The sequence below is a fragment of the Neoarius graeffei genome, chromosome 2 (genome assembly GCF_027579695.1).
Source record: "Neoarius graeffei isolate fNeoGra1 chromosome 2, fNeoGra1.pri, whole genome shotgun sequence".
Classification (NCBI taxonomy): domain Eukaryota; kingdom Metazoa; phylum Chordata; class Actinopteri; order Siluriformes; family Ariidae; genus Neoarius; species Neoarius graeffei.
Window position 1 is genome coordinate 111991970 of NC_083570.1, and position 23367 is coordinate 112015336.

The window sequence follows — 23367 nt, forward strand, 5'->3', positions numbered from 1 at the left end:
CTATTATTTCTTTTTCTTTTATCATTTCTTCTTTCTTTACATCTTGTCTGTTTTTTTTCCTTTTATTTCTGTTTTCTTTCTTTTGTACCCAGATATTTAATTTGTTTGGAACTAGGTAGCTTTAGAAGCTCTGTACAGTATAGACAGGCCACGCCCACACACGCCAGCGTCACATCACGAGTGTGCTCGCAGGTCAGTCCGGTTCCGCTGCCGTTTTATTTTCACTCTGGACAGTGGAAGCCGTGTGGAAATTATTTACTGATGGTTTGTAATGCTTGTTGATTTCCTGTGTTGTGTCTCCGGTGTGTTTCAGGGTCTGTTGACGTCCGGTGTGGACTTTGAGTCTCTGCCCGCTGCGCTGTCTCTCCCCGCCGAGTCCGGACTCTACCCCGTCACTCTGGTGGGAGTCCCACGCACCGCCGGTACCATCACCGTCAGTGGTGAGTCCAACCCCCCACCCCCACCCCCACCACACACACACACACACAAACAGAGCTTCAGCTCCAGTGTGTGGAGTTGCACCTGAGCATATTTATGATTTTCTCATATTCATGATCTATTATTTTTATTTATTTATTGGGTGTGTGTGTGTGTGTGTGTTTGTTTTATAGGTTACCACACGTCGGTGTTTGGTGTGAGCAGTGACTGTGTGTTGGATAGTTTGGTTGGTGTGAAGTCCAGTGGTTGTGTGGTGGAGGTGGTCCCGTCACTGCCTCGCCTCCAACTCACCACCTCCCTACCACGGTACGTCTCACCTTCTTGTTTCGCCTCTCCTGTTTCACCTTGTTCTTGCCTTGCTTCCTCTCCTCCTGTCTCACCTTGTTCTTGTCTCGCCTCCTGTCCCGTTTCACCTTGTTCTTGCCTTGCTTCCTCTCCTCCTGTCTCACCTTGTTCTTGTCTCGCCTCCTCTCCCGTTTCACCTTGTTCTTGCCTCGCCTCCTCTCCTCCTGTCTCACCTTGTTCTTGTCTCGCCTCCTCTCCCGTTTCACCTTGTTCTTGCCTCGCCTCCTCTCCTCCTGTCTCAGCTTGTTCTTGCCTCGCCTCCTCTCCTCCTGTCTCACCTTGTTCTTGTCTCGCCTCCTCTCCCGTTTCACCTTGTTCTTGCCTTGCCTCCTCTCCTCCTGTCTCACCTTGTTCTTGTCTCGCCTCCTCTCCTCCCGTTTCACCTTGTTCTTGTCTCGCCTCCTCTCCCGTTTCACCTTGTTCTTGCCTCGCCTCCTCTCCTCCCGTTTCACCTTGTTCTTGTCTCGCCTCCTGTCCCGTTTCACCTTGTTCTTGCCTTGCCTCCTCTCCTCCTGTCTCACCTTGTTCTTGTCTCGCCTCCTCTCCTCCCGTTTCACCTTGTTCTTGTCTCGCCTCCTCTCCCGTTTCACCTTGTTCTTGCCTCGCCTCCTCTCCTCCCGTTTCACCTTGTTCTTGTCTCGCCTCCTGTCCCGTTTCACCTTGTTCTTGCCTTGCCTCCTCTCCTCCTGTCTCACCTTGTTCTTGTCTCGCCTCCTCTCCCGTTTCACCTTGTTCTTGCCTTGCTTCCTCTCCTCCTGTCTCAGCTTGTTCTTGTCTCGCCTCCTCTCCCGTTTCACTTTGTTCTTGCCTCGCCTCCTCTCCTCCTGTCTCACCTTGTTCTTGCCTCGCCTCCTCTCCTCCTGCCTCACCTTGTTCTTGCCTCGCCTCCTCTCCTCCTGCCTCACCTTGTTCTTGCCTCGCCTCCTCTCCTCCTGTCTCACCTTGTTCTTGCCTCGCCTCCTCTCCTCCTGCCTCACCTTGTTCTTGCCTCGCCTCCTCTCCTCCTGCCTCACCTTGTTCTTGCCTCGCCTCCTCTCCTCCTGCCTCACCTTGTTCTTGCCTCGCCTCCTCTCCTCCTGTCTCACCTTGTTCTTGTCTCACAGTTCTTGTCTCTGCTTGCTTTTGTTTTTTTTTTTTCCTGATTACTTCTCCCCCATTTCTTTTCTCTGCTATTCTCTGTGTAATGTCAGAAGCAGCTGTACTTGGTGTGCATTTCATGCGTTTTCTTGAATATACAACCAAAGACTAGAACAAGGAGAGCTTTAGTTTCTGCAGTAGGACGTTTTCAGACTCAAGTGAAACTGTAGAAAGAGTGTCCTCATCCCCGCTACACTTTACTGCCAGTGTCTTCATGTACAGAGACAGAGACTAATGGATTTGTCCTGTGTGTGTTAGTGTTCGTTATGCGGATGAATAATTAAAACCTGACATCTCCACCTCTGGAAACTTCGAACACAAAGGACAGGAAGTTGTTCAATTTGATGTTGAGCTCCTGCATGTTCTCCTAAAAAAAAAAAATCAGTGTCCTGTGTTCTGATTGGCTGTGGTGATGTCAGGGGCGGGAACTGGTGCCCGATGCTCAGGACAAAGTCATTTGAGGGCTTATATAAAATGAGCGTTAATATTAGATTAGATTAATATTAATTTTAATGTCAGTAATTCTTTATTCATGCTTCACATTTGAATGAAGGGGACATTGGGGTAGGACGGAGCATTTGAGGACAGAGCTGTGTGTGTGTGTGTGTGTGTGTGTGTGTACAGATATATAAAATATACGTGTGTGAAAGTTTGTGAACCCTTTAGAATTTTCTATATTTCTGCATAAGGCCACACCAATTTAATTAGTTGGTTCTTGGATTTTTTTTCAGGAAAAATATGAAGCGAGCGCGCGAAATGAAAATAAAAAAAAATGCCCTGATTGGTAAAATTAGCGGTGGAAATAGAGGGCTTTCATCATAGAGAAACAAAACAAAGACATTATTTTTATACATTTCATATGGCTCTTTTAATAGCTTATCTTATTTCCACCCATATGCATTAAGGGCGAGCTCTGGCTGCACATCTTTTATCAGGCAAACCACTTAACAGATAGGCTAAATAAACGATTGAATTACAGTCAGTTGAACATCTACAGTACAATGCGCAGAAAAAAAAAGATTTGACCAGGAGTAGGCTACTTCTGATGGCTAAATACTTAGAATGATTTTTTGTTTGCCCCTCACATCAATCAATGAAATATATAAATCAAACCCACCTCCACAGAGTTGTAGTCCAAGTTGGCACATCGCAGGGTAACAAGCTCACGGCATCTTGAGTACAACTGTGCAAAGTTTCCCCCTCTTGAATTTCGACACACCTGTCAAAGATTTTACACTTCTGTTCACTGAATATCCTAACAATCACAAACAGGCTTTACAGGACTCCCCTCCACAGCCATGTTTCTTCCACAAGTCTTTATCGAAAGTAAAAGGGGCGATTTGATTGGTTTTCGACGTCACGTGACCTCAACCTGCAGTCGATTTAGATTTTTTTTTTTTTTCATTTTGCATTTTCAAGCGGCGATTCCGAGAACCAACTAATCGAATTGGTGTGGCCTAAATATGACCTAAAACATCAGATTTTCACACAAGTCCTAAAAGTAGATAAAGAGAACCCAGTTAAACAAATGAGACAAAAATATTATACTTGGTCATTTATTTATTGAGGAAAATGATCCAATATTACATATCCGTGAGTGGCAAAAGTATGTGAACTTTTGCTTTCAGTATCTGGTGTGACCCCCTTGTGCAGCAATAACTGCAACTAAATGTTTCCAGTAACTGTTGATCAGTCCTGCACACCGGCTTGGAGGAATTTTAGCCCGTTCCTCCGTACAGAACAGCTTCAGCTCTGGGATGTTGGTGGGTTTCCTCACATGAACTGCTCGCTTCAGGTCCTTCCACAACATTTCCATTGGATTAAGGTCAGGACTTTGATTTGGCCATTCCAAAACATTCACTTTCTTCTTCTTTAACCATTCTTTGGTAGAACGACTTGTGTGCTTAGGGTCGTTGTCTTGCTACATGACCCACCTTCTCTTGAGATTCAGTTCATGGACAGATGTCCTGACATTTTCCTTTAGAATTCGCTGGTATAATTCAGAATTCATTGTTCCATCAATGATGGCAAGCCGTCCTGGCCCAGATGCAGCAAAACAGGCCCAAACCATGATACTACCACCACCATGTTTCACAGATGGGATAAGGTTCTTATGCTAGAATGCAGTGTTTTTCCTTTCTCCAAACATAACGCTTTTCATTTAAACCAAAAAGTTCTATTTTGGTCTCTTGTATCTACAAAACATTTTTCCAATAGCCTTCTGGCTTGTCCACGTGATCTTTAGCAAACTGCAGACAAGCAGCAATGTTCTTTTTGGAGAGCAGTGGCTTTCTCCTTGCAACCCTGCCATGCACACCATTGTTGTTCAGTGTTCTCCTGATGGTGGACTCATGAACATTAACATTTAGCCAATGTGAGAGAGGCCTTCAGTTGCTTAGAAGTTACCCTGGGGTCCTTTGTGACCTCGCCGGCTATTACACGCCTTGCTCTTGGAGTGATCTTTGTTGGTCGACCACTCCTGGGGAGGGTAACAATGGTCTTGAATTTCCTCCATTTGTACACAATCTGTCTGACTGTAGATTGGTGGAGTCCAAACTCTTTAGAGATGGTTTTGTAACCTTTTCCAGCCTGATGAGCATCAACAACGCTTTTTCTGAGGTTCTCAGAAATCTCCTTTGTTCGTGCCATGATGCACTTCCACAAACATGTGTTGTGAAGGTCAGACTTTGATAGATCCCTGTTCTTTAAATAAAACAGGGTGCCCACTCACACCTGATTGTCATCCCATTGATTGAAAACACCTGACTCTAATTTCACCTTCAAATTAACTGCTAATCCTACAGGTTCACATACTTTTGCCACTCACAGATATGTAATATTGGATCATTTTCCTCAATAAACAAATGACCAAGTATAATATTTTCGTCTCATTTGTTTAACTGGGTTCTCTTTATCTACTTTTAGGACTTGTGTGAAAATCTGATGATGCTTTAGGTCATATTTATGCAGAAATATAGAAAATTCTAAAGGGTTCACAAACTTTCAAGCACCGCTGTATAAAAAAAATGTGTGTGTGCAGATGTGCACGTGTAGGTGCTGAGGATCTGTCCAGCAGTGTGTCTCTGCAGCTGTTTAATGGAGAAACTCAGCAGATCACCATCACACTGGAGAACATTGGCTCTGAGAGTTTAAACACACTGGAGCTGTCTTCTAGAACACTCTCTTCTAAAGGTACACGCATGCACGCATATATATATAAAAAATGTTGGTCCCCCTGCACCTGTGAGTGTGTTTTGTAATCCCAGACTGAATATTTCTTATGAAATCCGTTAGAGCTACGGATCTCGCCAGGCTCACTCTAATCACACACACACACCGTCCACACACACTGCACCTTGGTCTTTTGAAGTTGCCTTGGAAACCAGACTAAGTAGAAGTGAGGTGACCGAGTGCTTTGACTGGGGTCACTACTCCGGTGTGTGTGCGTGCGCGCCCTGTGCGCTTTGATGTGAGGATCAGCAGCTGGCCCGTACCTGTTAGACTTGTTAATGAGTCAATTTTCTTCTAATAAATCACAGATTACAGAGCGGGGAGAATAAGGACCGTGTCTTTGGAATGATAAACATTTTATTTTTAATTTGAAAGAAAAATTAAAAAGAACTCGTTTGCTGTCAGAATAATGATCTCATTAGCAACATGGAGGAAGATGTCTGATTTGGTGTGAAATGTGCGATTATGTCGCTGTCTGTATTGTTTGTGTGACCGGCCCTCACTAGCCTGGCGCTAACACTGTAACCATGGCAACCTGCAATAAAATAAAGACTGGGCATGCCCAGCAGTGGCCACTCATTCTCACTGGTGATAAACGCTGTGAGAGATTTGGTTGTATCGTGTAATTTTTATTTCATCACTTGAATCCGATATATTCAGACTTTTCCCCTTGAGGTCCTCTGGTCAGATTCTTTAAGAACTTGTGTTGAAAACATCAATCATCAAACTACTCAAGTTACTGTAGTGAGGGTGTGAGAAAAACAGGCCAAGTCTTCATCTGCCTCAGGCCTTTTACACCTGTTCACTGTGAAGTTATATAAAGTGAAGGAGTGACATAAAGTAACAAAGTAAAATGAAGAAACATAAAGTGACAAAGTATTGTAACAAGCAAAAGTGACAAATTAAAGTGAAGTAGTGATATGAAGTAACATGGTGACCATAATGTAAAGTAACAAAGTAAAGTGACAAACCAAAATGTGAAGTGAAATAAAGTCATAAAAACTGTAAAGTCACTAAAGTGAAGTCAAGTGACCTACAGTAACAAAGTAAATTGAAGTGACATAAATTAGCCAACACTGTAAAGTAACAAAGTAAAATGACGTACCAAAATGTGACCTAAAGTAACAAACAAAAGTGAAATAACATTCCAAAATGTGAAGTGACAAAGTAACATAGTAAAGTGAGGTGACCTACAGTAACAAAGTGAAGTGACACAAACTGAAGTGAAGTGACCTACAGTAAGAAACTGAAGTGAAGTGACGCAAACTGAAGTGACCTACAGTAACAAAGTGAAGTGACGCAAACTGAAGTGAAGTGACCTACAGTAACAAAGTGAAGTGACGCAAACTGAAGTGAAGTGACCTACAGTAACAGTGAAGTGACGCAAACTGAAGTGAAGTGACGCAAACTGAAGTGAAGTGACGCAAACTGAAGTGAAGTGACGCAAACTGAAGTGAAGTGACGCAAACTGAAGTGAAGTGACGCAAACTGAAGTGAAGTGACCTACAGTAACAAAGTGAAGTGACGCAAACTGAAGTGAAGTGACCTACAGTAACAAAGTGAAGTGACGCAAACTGAAGTGAAGTGGCGCAAACCGAAGTGAAGTGACCTATAGTAACAAACTGAACTGAAGTGAAGTGACAAACTGAAGTGAAGTGACAAACTGAAGTGAAGTGACCTGCAGTAACAAAGTAAATTGAAGTGACATAAATTAGCCAACACTGTAAAGTAACAAAGTAAAATGACGTACCAAAATGTGACCTAAAGTAACAAACAAAAGTGAAATAACATTCCAAAATGTGAAGTGACAAAGTAACATAGTAAAGTGAGGTGACCTACAGTAACAAAGTGAAGTGACACAAACTGAAGTGAAGTGACCTACAGTAAGAAACTGAAGTGAAGTGACGCAAACTGAAGTGACCTACAGTAACAAAGTGAAGTGACGCAAACTGAAGTGAAGTGACCTACAGTAACAAAGTGAAGTGACGCAAACTGAAGTGAAGTGACCTACAGTAACAGTGAAGTGACGCAAACTGAAGTGAAGTGACGCAAACTGAAGTGAAGTGACGCAAACTGAAGTGACCTACAGTAACAAAGTGAAGTGAAGTGACGCAAACTGAAGTGACCTACAGTAACAAAGTGAAGTGAAGTGACGTGAAGTGAAGTGACGCAAAGTGAAGTGAAGTGACGCAAAGTGAAGTGACGCAAAGTGAAGTGAAGTGACGCAAACTGAAGTGACCTACAGTAACAAACTGAAGTGAAGTGACGCAAACTGAAGTGACCTACAGTAACAAAGTGAAGTGAAGTGACGCAAACTGAAGTGACCTACAGTAACAAAGTGAAGTGACGCAAAGTGAAGTGAAGTGACGCAAAGTGAAGTGAAGTGACGCAAACTGAAGTGAAGTGACGCAAACTGAAGTGAAGTGACGCAAACTGAAGTGAAGTGACGCAAACTGAAGTGAAGTGACCTACAGTAACAAAGTGAAGTGACGCAAACTGAAGTGAAGTGACGCAAACTGAAGTGAAGTGACGCAAACTGAAGTGAAGTGACCTACAGTAACAAAGTGAAGTGACGCAAACTGAAGTGAAGTGACCTACAGTAACAAAGTGAAGTGACGCAAACTGAAGTGAAGTGGCGCAAACCGAAGTGAAGTGACCTATAGTAACAAACTGAACTGAAGTGAAGTGACAAACTGAAGTGAAGTGACAAACTGAAGTGAAGTGACCTGCAGTAACAAAGTGAAGTGACCTACAGTAACAAAGTGAAGTGACGCAAACTGAAGTGAAGTGACGCAAACTGAAGTGAAGTGACCTACAGTAACAAACTGAAGTGAAGTGACGCAAACTGAAGTGAAGTGACGCAAACTGAAGTGAAGTGACGCAAAGTGAAGTGACCTACAGTAACAAACTGAAGTGAAGTGACGCAAACTGAAGTGAAGTGACGCAAACTGAAGTGAAGTGACGCAAACTGAAGTGAAGTGACGCAAAGTGAAGTGAAGTGACCTGCAGTAACAAAGTGAAGTGACGCGAACTGAAGTGAAGTGACCTGCAGTAACAGTGAAGTGAAGTGACAAACTGAAGTGAAGTGACCTACAGTAACGCAGTGAAGTGACCTACAGTAACGCAGTGAAGTGACGCAAACCGAAGTGAAGTGACCTACAGTAACAAACTGAACTGAAGTGAAGTGACAAACTGAAGTGAAGTGACAAACTGAAGTGAAGTGACAAACTGAAGTGAAGTGACCTGCAGTAACAAAGTGAAGTGACGCAAACTGAAGTGAAGTGACCTACAGTAACAAACTGAAGTGAAGTGACCTGCAGTAACAAAGTGAAGTGACGCAAACTGAAGTGAAGTGACCTGCAGTAACAAAGTGAAGTGAAGTGACGCAAAGTGAAGTGACGTACAGTAACAAACTGAAGTGAAGTGACCTGCAGTAACAAAGTGAAGTGACGCAAACTGAAGTGAAGTGACCTACAGTAACAAACTGAAGTGAAGTGACGCAAAGTGAAGTGACGTACAGTAACAAACTGAAGTGAAGTGACGCAAACTGAAGTGAAGTGACGCAAACTGAAGTGAAGTGACGCAAACTGAAGTGAAGTGACGCAAACTGAAGTGACCTACAGTAACGAAGTGAAGTGACGCAAACTGAAGTGACCTACAGTAACAAAGTGAAGTGAAGTGACGCAAACTGAAGTGACCTACAGTAACAAAGTGAAGTGAAGTGACGCAAACTGAAGTGACCTGCAGTAACAAAGTGAAGTGACGCAAACTGAAGTGAAGTGACCTGCAGTAACGAAGTGAAGTGACCTGCAGTAACAAAGTGAAGTGAAGTGACCTACAGTAACAAAGTGAAGTGACGCAAACTGAAGTGACCTGCAGTAACAAAGTGAAGTGACGCAAACTGAAGTGAAGTGACCTGCAGTAACGAAGTGAAGTGACCTGCAGTAACAAAGTGAAGTGAAGTGACCTACAGTAACAAACTGAAGTGAAGTGACGCAAAGTGAAGTGACCTACAGTAACAAACTGAAGTGAAGTGACGCAAACTGAAGTGAAGTGACGCAAACTGAAGTGAAGTGACGCAAACTGAAGTGAAGTGACGCAAACTGAAGTGAAGTGACGCAAACTGAAGTGACCTACAGTAACAAAGTGAAGTGAAGTGACGCAAACTGAAGTGACCTACAGTAACAAAGTGAAGTGAAGTGACGTGAAGTGAAGTGACGCAAAGTGAAGTGAAGTGACGCAAAGTGAAGTGAAGTGACGCAAACTGAAGTGAAGTGACGCAAACTGAAGTGACCTACAGTAACAAACTGAAGTGAAGTGACGCAAACTGAAGTGACCTACAGTAACAAAGTGAAGTGAAGTGACGCAAACTGAAGTGACCTACAGTAACAAAGTGAAGTGACGCAAAGTGAAGTGAAGTGACGCAAAGTGAAGTGAAGTGACGCAAAGTGAAGTGAAGTGACGCAAAGTGAAGTGAAGTGACGCAAAGTGAAGTGAAGTGACGCAAAGTGAAGTGACCTACAGTAACAAACTGAAGTGAAGTGACGCAAAGTGAAGTGAAGTGACGCAAACTGAAGTGAAGTGACCTGCAGTAACAAAGTGAAGTGACGCGAACTGAAGTGAAGTGACCTGCAGTAACAAAGTGAAGTGACGCGAACTGAAGTGAAGTGACCTACAGTAACAAAGTGAAGTGAAGTGACAAAGTGAAGTGAAGTGACCTGCAGTAACAAAGTGAAGTGAAGTGACAAAGTGAAGTGACCTGCAGTAACAGTAAAGTGACGCAAACTGAAGTGAAGTGACCTGCAGTAACAAAGTGAAGTGACGCGAACTGAAGTGAAGTGACCTGCAGTAACAAAGTGAAGTGACGCGAACTGAAGTGAAGTGACCTGCAGTAACAAAGTGAAGTGAAGTGACAAAGTGAAGTGACCTGCAGTAACAGTAAAGTGACGCAAACTGAAGTGAAGTGACCTGCAGTAACAAAGTGAAGTGACGCGAACTGAAGTGAAGTGACCTACAGTAACAAAGTGAAGTGACGCGAACTGAAGTGAAGTGACCTGCAGTAACAAAGTGAAGTGAAGTGACAAAGTGAAGTGACCTGCAGTAACAGTAAAGTGACGCAAACTGAAGTGAAGTGACCTGCAGTAACAAACTGAAGTGAAGTGACGCAAACTGAAGTGAAGTGACGCAAACTGAAGTGAAGTGACGCAAACTGAAGTGAAGTGACCTGCAGTAACAAAGTGAAGTGACGCAAACTGAAGTGAAGTGACCTGCAGTAACAAAGTGAAGTGACGCGAACTGAAGTGAAGTGACCTGCAGTAACAAAGTGAAGTGACGCGAACTGAAGTGAAGTGACCTGCAGTAACAGTGAAGTGACGCGAACTGAAGTGAAGTGACCTGCAGTAACAAAGTGAAGTGACGCAAACTGAAGTGAAGTGACGCAAACTGAAGTGAAGTGACGCAAACTGAAGTGAAGTGACCTGCAGTAACAAAGTGAAGTGACGCAAACTGAAGTGAAGTGACCTGCAGTAACAAAGTGAAGTGACGCAAACTGAAGTGAAGTGACCTGCAGTAACAAAGTGAAGTGACGCAAACTGAAGTGAAGTGACCTGCAGTAACAAAGTGAAGTGACGCAAACTGAAGTGAAGTGACCTGCAGTAACAAAGTGAAGTGAAGTGACCTACAGTAACAAAGTGAAGTGACGCAAACTGAAGTGAAGTGACCTGCAGTAACAAAGTGAAGTGAAGTGACGCAAAGTGAAGTGACCTACAGTAACAAACTGAAGTGAAGTGACGCAAACTGAAGTGAAGTGACGCAAACTGAAGTGAAGTGACGCAAACTGAAGTGAAGTGACGCAAAGTGAAGTGAAGTGACGCAAAGTGAAGTGACCTACAGTAACAAACTGAAGTGAAGTGACGCAAACTGAAGTGAAGTGACCTGCAGTAACAAAGTGAAGTGAAGTGACCTACAGTAACAAAGTGAAGTGACGCAAACTGAAGTGAAGTGACCTGCAGTAACAAAGTGAAGTGAAGTGACGCAAAGTGAAGTGACCTACAGTAACAAACTGAAGTGAAGTGACGCAAACTGAAGTGAAGTGACGCAAACTGAAGTGAAGTGACGCAAAGTGAAGTGAAGTGACGCAAAGTGAAGTGACCTACAGTAACAAACTGAAGTGAAGTGACGCAAACTGAAGTGAAGTGACGCAAACTGAAGTGAAGTGACCTGCAGTAACAAAGTGAAGTGACGCAAACTGAAGTGAAGTGACCTGCAGTAACAAAGTGAAGTGACGCAAACTGAAGTGAAGTGACCTACAGTAACAAAGTGAAGTGAAGTGACCTACAGTAACAAAGTGAAGTGAAGTGACCTACAGTAACAAAGTGAAGTGACGCAAACTGAAGTGAAGTGACGCAAACTGAAGTGAAGTGACCTACAGTAACAAACTGAAGTGAAGTGACGCAAAGTGAAGTGACCTACAGTAACAAACTGAAGTGAAGTGACGCAAACTGAAGTGAAGTGACGCAAACTGAAGTGAAGTGACGCAAACTGAAGTGAAGTGACCTGCAGTAACAAAGTGAAGTGACGCAAACTGAAGTGAAGTGACCTACAGTAACAAAGTGAAGTGACGCAAACTGAAGTGAAGTGACCTACAGTAACAAAGTGAAGTGAAGTGACAAAGTGAAGTGAAGTGACCTGCAGTAACAGTAAAGTGACGCAAACTGAAGTGAAGTGACCTGCAGTAACAAAGTGAAGTGACGTGAAGTGACCTGCAGTAACAAAGTGAAGTGACGCAAACTGAAGTGGCGCAAATTAACGAACACTGTAAAGTAGCCAAGTCAATTGAAGTAACAAAGTAAAATGACACCAAAATGTGAAGTAAAGTACGGTAAGAAAGTGAAGTGACAAAGTAACACACTGTTAACAAGTAAAATGACCCACCAAAAATGTGAAGTGAAATAACAGTGAAGTAAAGTGCCGTTTAACATGATGTAAAGTGAGGTAAGCTAAGGACAGGAAATAAAGTGCACCAACAGTCGAAGTGAGTATTGTAGCCGTTTCAATTGGAATTTGAGGTTGTGCACGCACGTGCGCACGCACACACACACGCACACACACACACACACACACACACACACACACACACACACACACACACACACACACACACACACACAGTGAAATATCCCAGTGCTGCTGTTGTAAATATCAGCATTGTTGGAACACTGCTTATCTAATTAGGTTAGTGGATCACAACTAACTTGGATCATGTGAAGTAATGTACTGCAAAGTCATGAGCGGTTAAGTAACAAAGTTCCGTAATGTAACGTCATGAAAATGTCAAGGAAAATAATGTAAAGTAAAATGAAATCCGTCTTATTTGTAAAGCCCTTTTAACAGAAGATATTGTCTCAAAGCAGCTAGACAGAAACGTACATTCCGTTTATAAATTCTAAACATATTTATGAATTTATTCCGAGTGAGCAAGCCTGAGGTGATGGTGGTGAGGGAAAAACTCGGAGACAACATGAGGAAGAAACCTTGAGAGGAACCAGACTCAAAAGGGAACCCATTCTCATCTGGGTGAGAATAGATAGCATGATTATAAATAACTCCCTTCTCTAGCTGTGTGCTGTATAGTCGGCATATCGGATGAAAATTCAATCCAGATTGCTTGAAACTGGTCTCACTGAATGCAGAACAATATACTTTTTACAGAATTAACATGTTTATCCGTTCTTGAGATATTACGAATCAAAGATTTGAGAAAACAGCTTAATTTTTAGAAAACTGCCGTAATATTCTGTATGAGGGTCACATGGTTCATCATGGGCCTCATGAACCAATGAGATCAAAGGTTTTTTTTTCTTGATACCTTTTTCTATTTTTCAAGATATTTACATGGAAATTGGCAGGAACATAGATGGCTGTATACTGAGTACAAAGTTTGAAAAATTAGTAAATATAAATCATGCAAATTAGTATTAATTATACTAATTAGGTTTCATAAAACTGTTAAATCGATAAACTCTCTTCAGAGTTTCACCAAATGGCTTTATTTGTGCAAGATAAATCTGATCTCAACCCTCATTTATACATCACAAAGAAGGAGAAATCAATGTTAATTATAAAATAGGCATAAATAAGCATTGAATGTCATTTACATCGACCATTTATCAAAATAAAAGAATATTTCTAATCCCCTCTTTGTGCTCTGTAAACCTTTTATATTTCTCAGTTGGGCCTACTAGTGTTTATATGAAAGAATATAAATGATTATTTCGATTAATATTCACAGCTTTCAAGGCGAACCTCGAAAAAAACTGTGTAATCCACATCCAGTAATCAATTCACATTAACTGAACTGAAATCGACACTCGTGTTTCTGACTTTCGGTTTTTTAAAATCTCACTCTGATCTCCAAGATGTCAGCGTTTTTCGTCAAAACAACTCTAGTTATATTCTAAAATAGTTATTTGTTTACGTGAATCCGTTTGATTTGAAAAAAAAAGTAGGTAAAGCTATGAAAACTCACTTCAAAGTCTCCCGTGAAGCACAACGTTAAAACTAGCCGATGGAAAATTTTGCTGAATCCATCATCAGAAACAGTGAGAGCGAGAGAACATCCCTATAAAAGTTATCTGATTGATATTCACGAGTAATCCAGAGGGAAACTGATCAGAAGAGAGAGCCTGAGCGCTTTTCTGTGACCTCAAAAAGAAAAGCACCGGCAGTTTCCCGACGTCACACGAGCAGAGTTTTTACTCTGTTGTACCGACTTCAATTTGCCGTTACTCCCAAAGTACCGAACAGATCTTAACCAGATACATTTCTTTGGAAAGCAGAGATTATAAGCTTTTTAATGAGCGTATTCACAATAGAAAATATTCAAGAGTTAAGCAATGACAGATTTTGAAACTTGGATGAGCGTCTGCATGGAGAATTTTCACAGCACGGCCAGCAAGAGTCTGATACGCCTAGGTATAGGCAGAAAGTGTAATTGTTTAACCAGGAAATGATAAAGTAAATTTTGTTCAAGTTATGCAGCTGCTTACTGATGGAGACTTGAGTGCAAAACTCTTCGTGGCAACTGCAGTCCAAAAGCTATCATGGCACAAGTATTTGTATTAAGTGTCCAAACACTTCGAAGACGGCTATCTTTCGGCTGTTCAGGTGGGACCATCCTCCACAAGAGAACTCCAGCTAGAAGTCGGGCATCAGGATGGAGAGAGCAGGACAAAGTCAAGTAAAATAACATAATGTAAAGTCGTGTAATGTAATGCAAGGTAAAATAATGTGAAGAAATGGAAAGTCAAGTAATGCAAGTTAAAGTAACATAATGGAAAGTAATATATAAAGTTAGCTAATGTCAAATAATGTAATGTTAAATACAGAAACAATGTCAAGTAACAACGTAAAGTACAGAAACGACGTAACATAATGTAAAGTACCAGTGTAATGTAAAGTCAAATAATGTCATGCAAGTTAAAGTAACATAATGTAAGGTAAAGTAACAATGTGAAGTAAAGTCAAATAATGTAATGTTAAGTACAGAAACAACGTAACAATGTCAAGTACCAATATAATGTAAGTTAAAGTAACCTAATGGAAAGTAATATAAAGTTAGCTAATGTAATCTAAGGTAAAGTAACATAACGCAAGGTAAAAAAAAAAAAGTAAAGTAACGAAACATAATGTAATGTAAAGTACAGGAACATGCCGTAAAAGAATATAAAGTACCAATGTAATGCAAGTTAAAGAAACATAATGTGAAGTAAATTCAGATGACGTAATGTTTAGTACAGAAACATAACGTTATGTAAAGTACGGAAACATAATGTAATGTGAGTTAAAGTAACCTAATGGAAAGTAATATAAAGTTAGCTAATGTAATATAAGGTAAAGTAATATAACAGAAGGTAAAAATGTCAAATAACAATGTTAAGTAAAGTACAGAAACACAACGTAAGCTAAAATAATGCAAGTTAAAGCAAATAATGGAAAATAAAGTCAACTAATGACATGTAAAATAATGTAACATAATGTGAAGTCAAATAATGTAAAGTACAGAAACATAAGGTAAAGTAACAATGTAATGTACACTACCGTTCAAAAGTTTGGGGTCGCTTTGAAATGTCCTTATTTTTGAAAGAAAAGCACTGTTCTTTTCAATGAACATCACTTTAAACTAATCAGAAATCCACTCTATACATTGCTAATGTGGTAAATGACTATTCTAGCTGCAAATGTCTGGTTTTTGGTGCAATATCTCCATAGGTGTATAGAGGCCCATTTCCAGCAACTCTCACTCCAGTGTTCTAATGGTACAGTGTGTTTGCTCATTGCCTCAGAAGGCTAATGGATGATTAGAAAACCCTTGTACAATCATGTTAGCACAGCTGAAAACAGTTGAGCTCTTTAGAGAAGCTATAAAACTGACCTTCCTTTGAGCAGATTGAGTTTCTGGAGCATCACATTTGTGGGGTCGATTAAATGTTCAAAATGGCCAGAAAAATGTCTTGACTATATTTTCTATTCATTTTACAACTTATGGTGGTGAATAAAAGTGTGACTTTTCATGGAAAACACAAAATTGTCTGGGTGACCCCAAACTTTTGAACGGTAGTGTAAAGTCAAATAATTTAAAGTACAGAAACATAATTTAATGTATGCATAAAGCAACATAAAGTAAAATAAGTTAATATAAGATGGAACACAAAAAACATGAAGATAAGTTTTATAATAAAGAGCAGACATGTCAACCCTGCAGAAGAGAATTGAGTTCTTCCCCTTGACTGAACACAGCAAAGCACATCCAGCACGTTTTCACGAGAAATCAATCTGCTGCTCAGACTGATGGCTGACGAACTGTTAATTTAGTCACTGTCTGATTATCATCATTAAAACCGTCAATCATTCAATATTCACCTACCAATTGGCTCAACGTTATCAGGTCTGTTAGTCCTTTAAATATTTAATTATTTTTCTTTTCTTGAATTTTTTTTTTTATTTGTCCATCTCACCCCTCACCTGTGCTTTAATGGTTCTCTGACATTAGCTGGTGTACGTATTGTCTATCATTACTCAAAGAATTACCCCAATTCCAAAAGTTGGGACACTGTGTAAAGCACAAATAAAAACAGAATGTGATAATTTGCAAATCATGGAAACCATGTATTTCACTGAAAATAATACAAAGACAACATATATCAAATGTTGAAATGAAGAAATTTTTATTGTTGTTTGAAAAATATATGCTCCGAAAAGTTGGGACGGGGCAACAAAAGACTGAAAAAGTTGTGTAATGCGAAAAGAAACTAATTTGGTGAATTAGCAACAGGTCAATAAGACAACTGGGTATAAAAAGAGCAGCCCAGAGAGGTGGAGTCTCTTAGAAGTAAAGATGGTGAGGGGTTCACCGCTCTGTGAAAGACTGCGTGGGCAAACAGTGCAACAATTTAAGAATAACGGTCCTCAATGTAAAACTGCAAAGAATTTGTGGATCACATCATCTATGGTCCATAATATCATGAAAAGATTCAGAGAATCTGGAGAAATCTCTGTATGCAAGAGACAAGGCTGAAAAATGACACTGGATGCCTGTGATCTTCAGGCCCTCAGGTAACACTGCATTAAAAGCAGACACGTGTCTGTAGTGGAAATCACTGTATGGGTTCAGGAACACTTCAGAAAACCATCGTCTGTGAAAACAGTTCATTACTGCATCCACAAATGCAAGTTAAAACCAGATATAAACAATATCCAGAAACACCGCCGCCTTCTCTGGGCCTGAGCTCTTTTACGATGGACTGAGGCGAAGTGGAAAACTGTCCCGAGGTCTGACGAATCAAAAGTAGAAATTCTTTTTAGAAATCATGGACACCACGTCCTCCAGTCTAAAGAGGAGAGGGACCATCCGGCTTGTTATCAGCGCACAGTTCAAAAGCCAGCATCTGTGATGGTATGAGGGTGCATTAGTGCACATGACATGGGTAGCTTGTACATCTGGGAAGGCATCATTAACGCTGAATGATATAAAGCCGTTTCAGAGCAATATGCTGCCATCAGACGAAATCTTTTTCAGGGAAGGCCTTCCTTCTTTCAGCAAGACAATGCCAAACCACTTTCTGCACATATTAAAACTGCATGGCTCCAGAATAAAAGAGTCTGGGTGCTAAACTGGCCTGCTTGCAGTCCAGACCTGTCTCCCATTTAAAACATTTGGTGCATTATGAAGCGCAAAATATGACAAGAGACCCCGAACTGTTGAGCAACTGAAATTATAGTATATATCAGGCAAGAATGGGCACAGAGAATGTGTGAAGAAGAGACATTTCTCTTTCCAAACTACAGCAATTGGTCTCCTCAGTTCCCAAACGTTTAGAGTGTTGTTAAAAGTAGAGGTGATGCAAAACAGTGGTAAGCACGCTCCTGTCCTGACTTCTTTGCAATGTGTTGCTGACATCAAATTCAAAACGAGCATCTATTTTTCAAAAGAACAATTTCTCAGTTTCAGCATTTGATATGTGGTCTTTGTACTGTTTTCAGTGAAATATAGGATTTCCATGATTTGGATGCAAATTATCACATTTACCGTATTCCGCTGGTTGTGGTGTAGTTCTGGACCCGGTTTTGGGCGTCGGTTCCCTCCAGGCCTTGGTTCGCCGTGGGTGATGCCTGTGCGCCTAGCTGTGGACCGCAGTGAGCTCGTTGCTCATTTTAACATCCTGGTTGTCCAGCGCTCTATGCAGCAGTGCTTTAGTGCTTGGCGTGATGTTCCGAGCAATGTTGCTCGGCGGCTGTGCAGGCGGTTTGGGACGTACCGTACCAGTGCTGTTTGTGGCGGTGCGTCTGTGCTCACTTTGTGGATCCATCGCGCGGTGTTCCAAGTGGTGTTGCCCGGCGACGGCTGTGCTAGCGGTGTGGGACTTGTTTTGGTGGGACTGTGGCTGCTACACCATTGGAATGACATCCTGACCTTTATTTGGTGGACTTTTTTTCTTTTCCTTTTCCTGTTTGTAAAGCGACCTTGGGTTTTGAGAAAGGCGCTATATAAATTTAACTTTTCTTTATGTACAATTTACACAGCGTTCCAACTTTTTTGGAATTATTGTATTATCCAACTTGTCTAGCTTGTTTTATTTGTTATTATTAGCTGGCTGTGTTGGCTAGCCAGAGCAGGTTAATAAAAACATCACTGCTGTAGTGACTGGATTAACAAGTGCATGAGAACCTACTGGACACACACTGTATTCTGTTTGTAAGGTGTGTGTGTGTACACACACACGGAGTAGAACTGGACTATAAATGTCATGTCACATTTCTCTCCTGACCTGTTGGCACTGCTAATGAAAAAGAAACAGGGAGATGGAGGGAAAAATATCTGAGTCTTGTTCTTCTCACACAGGAAAATGTCAAACATACTGACACACACACACACACACACACACACACACACACACACACACACACACACACACACACACACTTGCTCTCAATTCAATTCAGCAAGCTTTACTGGCATGGCCGTGTGTGTGTGTGTGTGTGTGTAGGTTCCTTTCTTTATGGACATGAATGTCCATAAAGAAAGGTGGAGATGAATGACCAGCATGTCTCTGTGCACACTTGGCTCACAACACTGGTCCATTAACAGTGTTCCTGTACATGATCACACATCCTGAGGTTGCTGACCTCCGTTCTCACGCTCCTGTGTTCTCATGATTATTCCCACCGTGCGCATACATGTCAACCTATACGGAATGTCCGTATTTTATACGGATTTGATTCAATAAACGTAGTATACGGGCCTATAAATAAAGTTATACGGATTCTTTAAAAAAAAACCTTCAATATTTATTTAGAGCTATAATCAATTCCCACGATGATAAAAGAGCGCATAAGATTTACAAATGTACTGTAGACCACAGACAGCCAGTAAAGAGTCTTATGAAATCGCGCGTTATCTTGTGGTAGCAAGACTTCGTTCCACTTCTGATCATGCGCACACCGCATTGCGAGAATCCTGCCAACCGGGAAGTAACATTTTGTTTGAAACGCGTATTTCCACCTGAGCGACTTTCACTAGCGACTGAAAAGATTCTGAATGGGCACTCCGGCAAGATCAACACAGACACTTGCTGTGACATGCAGCCTCGTGAGGTATTGGTGCAGAGCACTAAAGCTGTCATGGAGTACAATTCAGAACATTAGAGTGACACTTTGTGTTTTTGTCAAACATTGGAGCTTTGTATTCATTCTGAAGGTTTGTTATTAATATTGAATAAAAAGTAACTGGGATATATCATTAATTATCATTCAAATTTTAGGTAAATTTTAATTTGCATCTTGTACGGATTTTATAAGGGAAATACGGATTTTGGAGGTTGGTTATACAGGTTTGATTGACCAAAGGTTGACATGTATGCGTGTGGAATCCGTGTGTAAGATAAGAGCAGGACGGTGAAGCAGAGCAGGTCCTGTAGTCGAGCGTCTCTGCTAGCCACAGCCCAGCTCCTCCGGGAGATGATCAGTGACCCGTGCAGTGCTGCCATTACTCCGTTTCCTTCCTCTCGCCGCGTTCTGGGTGTGGAGTGCAGCGTGACTGCTCGGGCCTCCACGGTCAGGCGAGCACTTGGCACTCAGCAGGAAATGCTGCGATGTTTCGGGATGCTGTGAAATGCTCATGTTTAAGTGCGAGTGTTCTCTCTCTCTCTCACACACACACACACACACACACACACACGCGCGCACACAGAGTCCACATGGAATCCCATTAGGGTTTATTTTCTAGAGAAGAAAGACCGAAAGCAGCAAGAGGTGGTGGATCTGTGCGCATCACTCAGTCTGCTCCTTATTTACGAACATTAATACAGGCGTTTTTGCGACTTTAACGTTCTTGTGAAAAATTCAATGTGGGTTTTTATTTATTTATTTATTTATTTATTTTAAAACTCAAAGTCATGTTTGGTGTGTTTTGTCAGCTTCTTCAGCACTGGAATCAGATCAGCTCCGGGGAATTCCTCAGTGCCTAATGTAAGCTGCTGGTGTGTGTGGGTGTGTAAATGTTATAACTCCATTCTAACACCTCTCATCAGAACTTTGGGAAGGTCAGACAGGCCACGCCCATGTGAAATGAACTCCGAGTGGAGAAGAGTAACATAGCTTTAATGAACTGTTCATGCATCTGGGCTTTATCGACTCTGTCCTTCCTTTCTGTCTAACCATCCTGTCATGTCTGTCTGTCCATTGTCTATCCATCCTGTCTGTCTGTCTGTCTGTCCATCCATCTATCATGTCTATCCATCCTGCTTGTTTAACCATCCTGTCTTTGTCTATCCATCCTGTCTGTCTGTCCCTGTCTAACCATCCTATCTGTCCATTCTCTGTCCGTCCATTGTGTCTATCCATCCTGTCTGTCTGTTGTCTGTCTGTCCGTCGTGTCTATCCATCCTGCCTGTCTGCTTGTTTAGCCATCCTGTCTGTCATGTCTCCATCCTGCCTGTCTCTCCATCCTGCCTGTCTGCATGTCTATCCATCCTGCTTGTCTCTCCATCCTGCCTGTCTGCTTGTCTCTCCATCCTGCGTGTCTGTCTGTCGTGTCTAACCATCCTGTCTGTCATGTCTCTATCTCTCCTGTCTCTCCATCCTGCCTGTCTGCTTGTCTATCCATCCTGCCTGTCTGCGTGTCTATCCGTCCTGCATGTCTGTCCGTCCTGCGTGTCTATCCATCCTGCCTGTCTGCGTGTCTATCCATCCTGCCTGTCTGCGTGTCTATCCATCCTGTGCATGTATCCATCCTGCTTGTCTGCGTGTCTCTCCATCCTGCTTGTCTCTCCATCCTGCGTGTCTATCCATCCTGTCTAACCATCCTGTCTGTCTGTCGTGTCTGTCATGTCTAACCATCCTGTCTGTCATGTCTCTATCTGTCCTGCCTATCCATCCTGCCTGTCTGCTTGTCTGTCCATCCTGCCTGTCTGCTTGTCTATCCATCCTGCCTGTCTGCTTGTCTATCCATCCTGCCTGTCTGCTTGTCTATCCATCCTGCCTGTCTGCTTGTCTATCCATCCTGCCTGTCTGCGCGTGTATCCATCCTGCTTGTCTAGCCATCCTGCCTGTCTGCGTGTCTAGCCATCCTGTGCGTGTATCCATCCTGCTTGTCTGCATGTCTATCCATCCTGCTTGTCTATCCATCCTGCCTGTCTGTCTATCCATCCTGCTTGTCTATCCATCCTGCCTGTCTGCGTGTCTATCCATCCTGTGTGTATCCATCCTGCTTGTCTGCGTGTCTATCCATCCTGTCTGTCTGCTTGTCTATCCATCCTGCCTGTCTGCGTGTCTATCCATCCTGTGCGTGTATCCATCCTGCTTGTCTGCGTGTCTATCCATCCTGCTTGTCTATCCATCCTGCCTGTCTGCGTGTCTATCCATCCTGCGTGTCTGTCCATCCTGCGTGTCTATCCATCCGGCCTGTCTGCTTGTCTATCCATCCTGCGTGTCTATCCATCCGGCCTGTCTGCTTGTCTATCCATCCTGTGCATGTATCCATCCTGCCTGTCTGCTTGTCTATCCATCCTGCTTGTCTATCCATCCTGCCTGTCTGCTTGTCTCTCCATCCTCTGTTCATTTGTTTGCTTTCCTGTCTACCTTTCGTGCACTCTGTATTTCTGACCTGACCCATGCTTGCCACAGTCTGTGATTTGACGTCCTCCGTGTTGTCAGTTTGACGATTGTCAGTTGTGATGGCACTCTTTCCCTGTCCATGGTGCTGAGCGATGTGCAGCTCGGTGCGTCTCCACACCAGCCAGTCGTCTCTCACACACTACAGCGGAGCACTGATGGCTGTGCGCCGCATGGCATCACGCCGTCATTTAATAAACAAGTAAAACGAGTGCGAGTTTGATGAATGATGCGTCTCTCTGTGAATCGGTTTATTTTCGTTTGCGTTGGTTTGCTGAATCGCAGTCTGTTTTATTGCGTCTCTGTGTGATTTGATGTTCCGTCTATTTAAAGCTTCTTTCTTTTTGAGCTAATTGTGAAACTTGGCCGTGTCTTCATGATAACATTTCCTTTCTCTTTCTTCTTCTGTCTGTTTTTTTCTATTCGATATTTTTCATTCTTAGTGAGCTAGAAACGTAGCAGGTCCTCGCTCGATTGTCGTCTTCAAACCGTGGGCAGGTTTTCTTGACAGGAGAGAACAGCGAATTAGCCAAAATATTGGCATTAATTTACTCACTTCTAATAAAATAATGAATCAAAAGGATAAAATGGATAATGTCCAGTGCACACATTGATTGATTGATTTCATGAACCCTGCTGGATCAAGTGCTATTTTATGAGCTGCTTATTAATGAGTGTGGAAGCCATTCTGTTGAACCCAGACAGTAATTTTAATAATTACAACTCGGACTGTTCATGCAGAAATATATTGGCAATATACTGGACTTCTGTTCAACTCATTTCAGTGCTCACAAGCTTCTCATTGATGTATCCTTTTTATTAGCCTTTTTATTTATTTATTCCCCCCCCCAAGTTGTCACTTGCTTTTTATGTTATGTTCTATTACATAGACACGAGTGTGTTACTGGGAAATACACCACTCGTATTTTTCATATGAGCTCCATCCGGGACATGGAGAACCAAAATTGTGACACAAATCTCTGTCACTCGTGAGGAAACTGGTGAATTGTTTTGATCAATTTGGGGACTTTTTGTTTGTGAATGTGTCGATATAATAAAATGAAAATCACACGTTGGGTTGAAGACATGAAATTTATCTTATGTTGAAAAACTCACATTTTTCATACGAAATACACTACCGTTCAAAAGTTTGGGGTCACCCAGACAATTTTGTGTTTTCCATGAAAAGTCACACTTTTATTTACCGCCATAAGTTGTAAAATGAATAGAAAATATAGTCAAGACATTTTTCTGGCCATTTTGAGCATTTAATCGACCCCACAAATGTGATGCTCCAGAAACTCAATCTGCTCAAAGGAAGGTCAGTTTTATAGCTTCTCTAAAGAGCTAAACTGTTTTCAGCTGTGCTAACATGATTGTACAAGGGTTTTCTAATCATCCATTAGCCTTCTGAGGCAATGAGCAAACACATTGTACCATTAGAACACTGGAGTGAGAGTTGCTGGAAATGGGCCTCTATACACCTATGGAGATATTGCACCAAAAACCAGACATTTGCAGCTAGAATAGTCATTTACCACATTAGCA

At 42.0% G+C, this 23367-nt stretch overlaps 1 protein-coding gene across 3 annotated transcripts in view; it reads left to right on the forward strand.

Moving 5' to 3' along the window:
* Positions 1-23367, forward strand: part of trappc9 (trafficking protein particle complex subunit 9) — a 448582-nt gene that overhangs the window by 153282 nt on the left and 271933 nt on the right. For all 3 annotated transcript variants that reach the window (XM_060915374.1, XM_060915376.1, XM_060915375.1), the window contains exons 12-14: positions 314-440; positions 612-744; positions 4961-5112. In XM_060915374.1, the coding sequence (XP_060771357.1) occupies positions 314-440; positions 612-744; positions 4961-5112 (412 nt within the window). The remainder of the gene's footprint in view (positions 1-313; positions 441-611; positions 745-4960; positions 5113-23367) is intronic.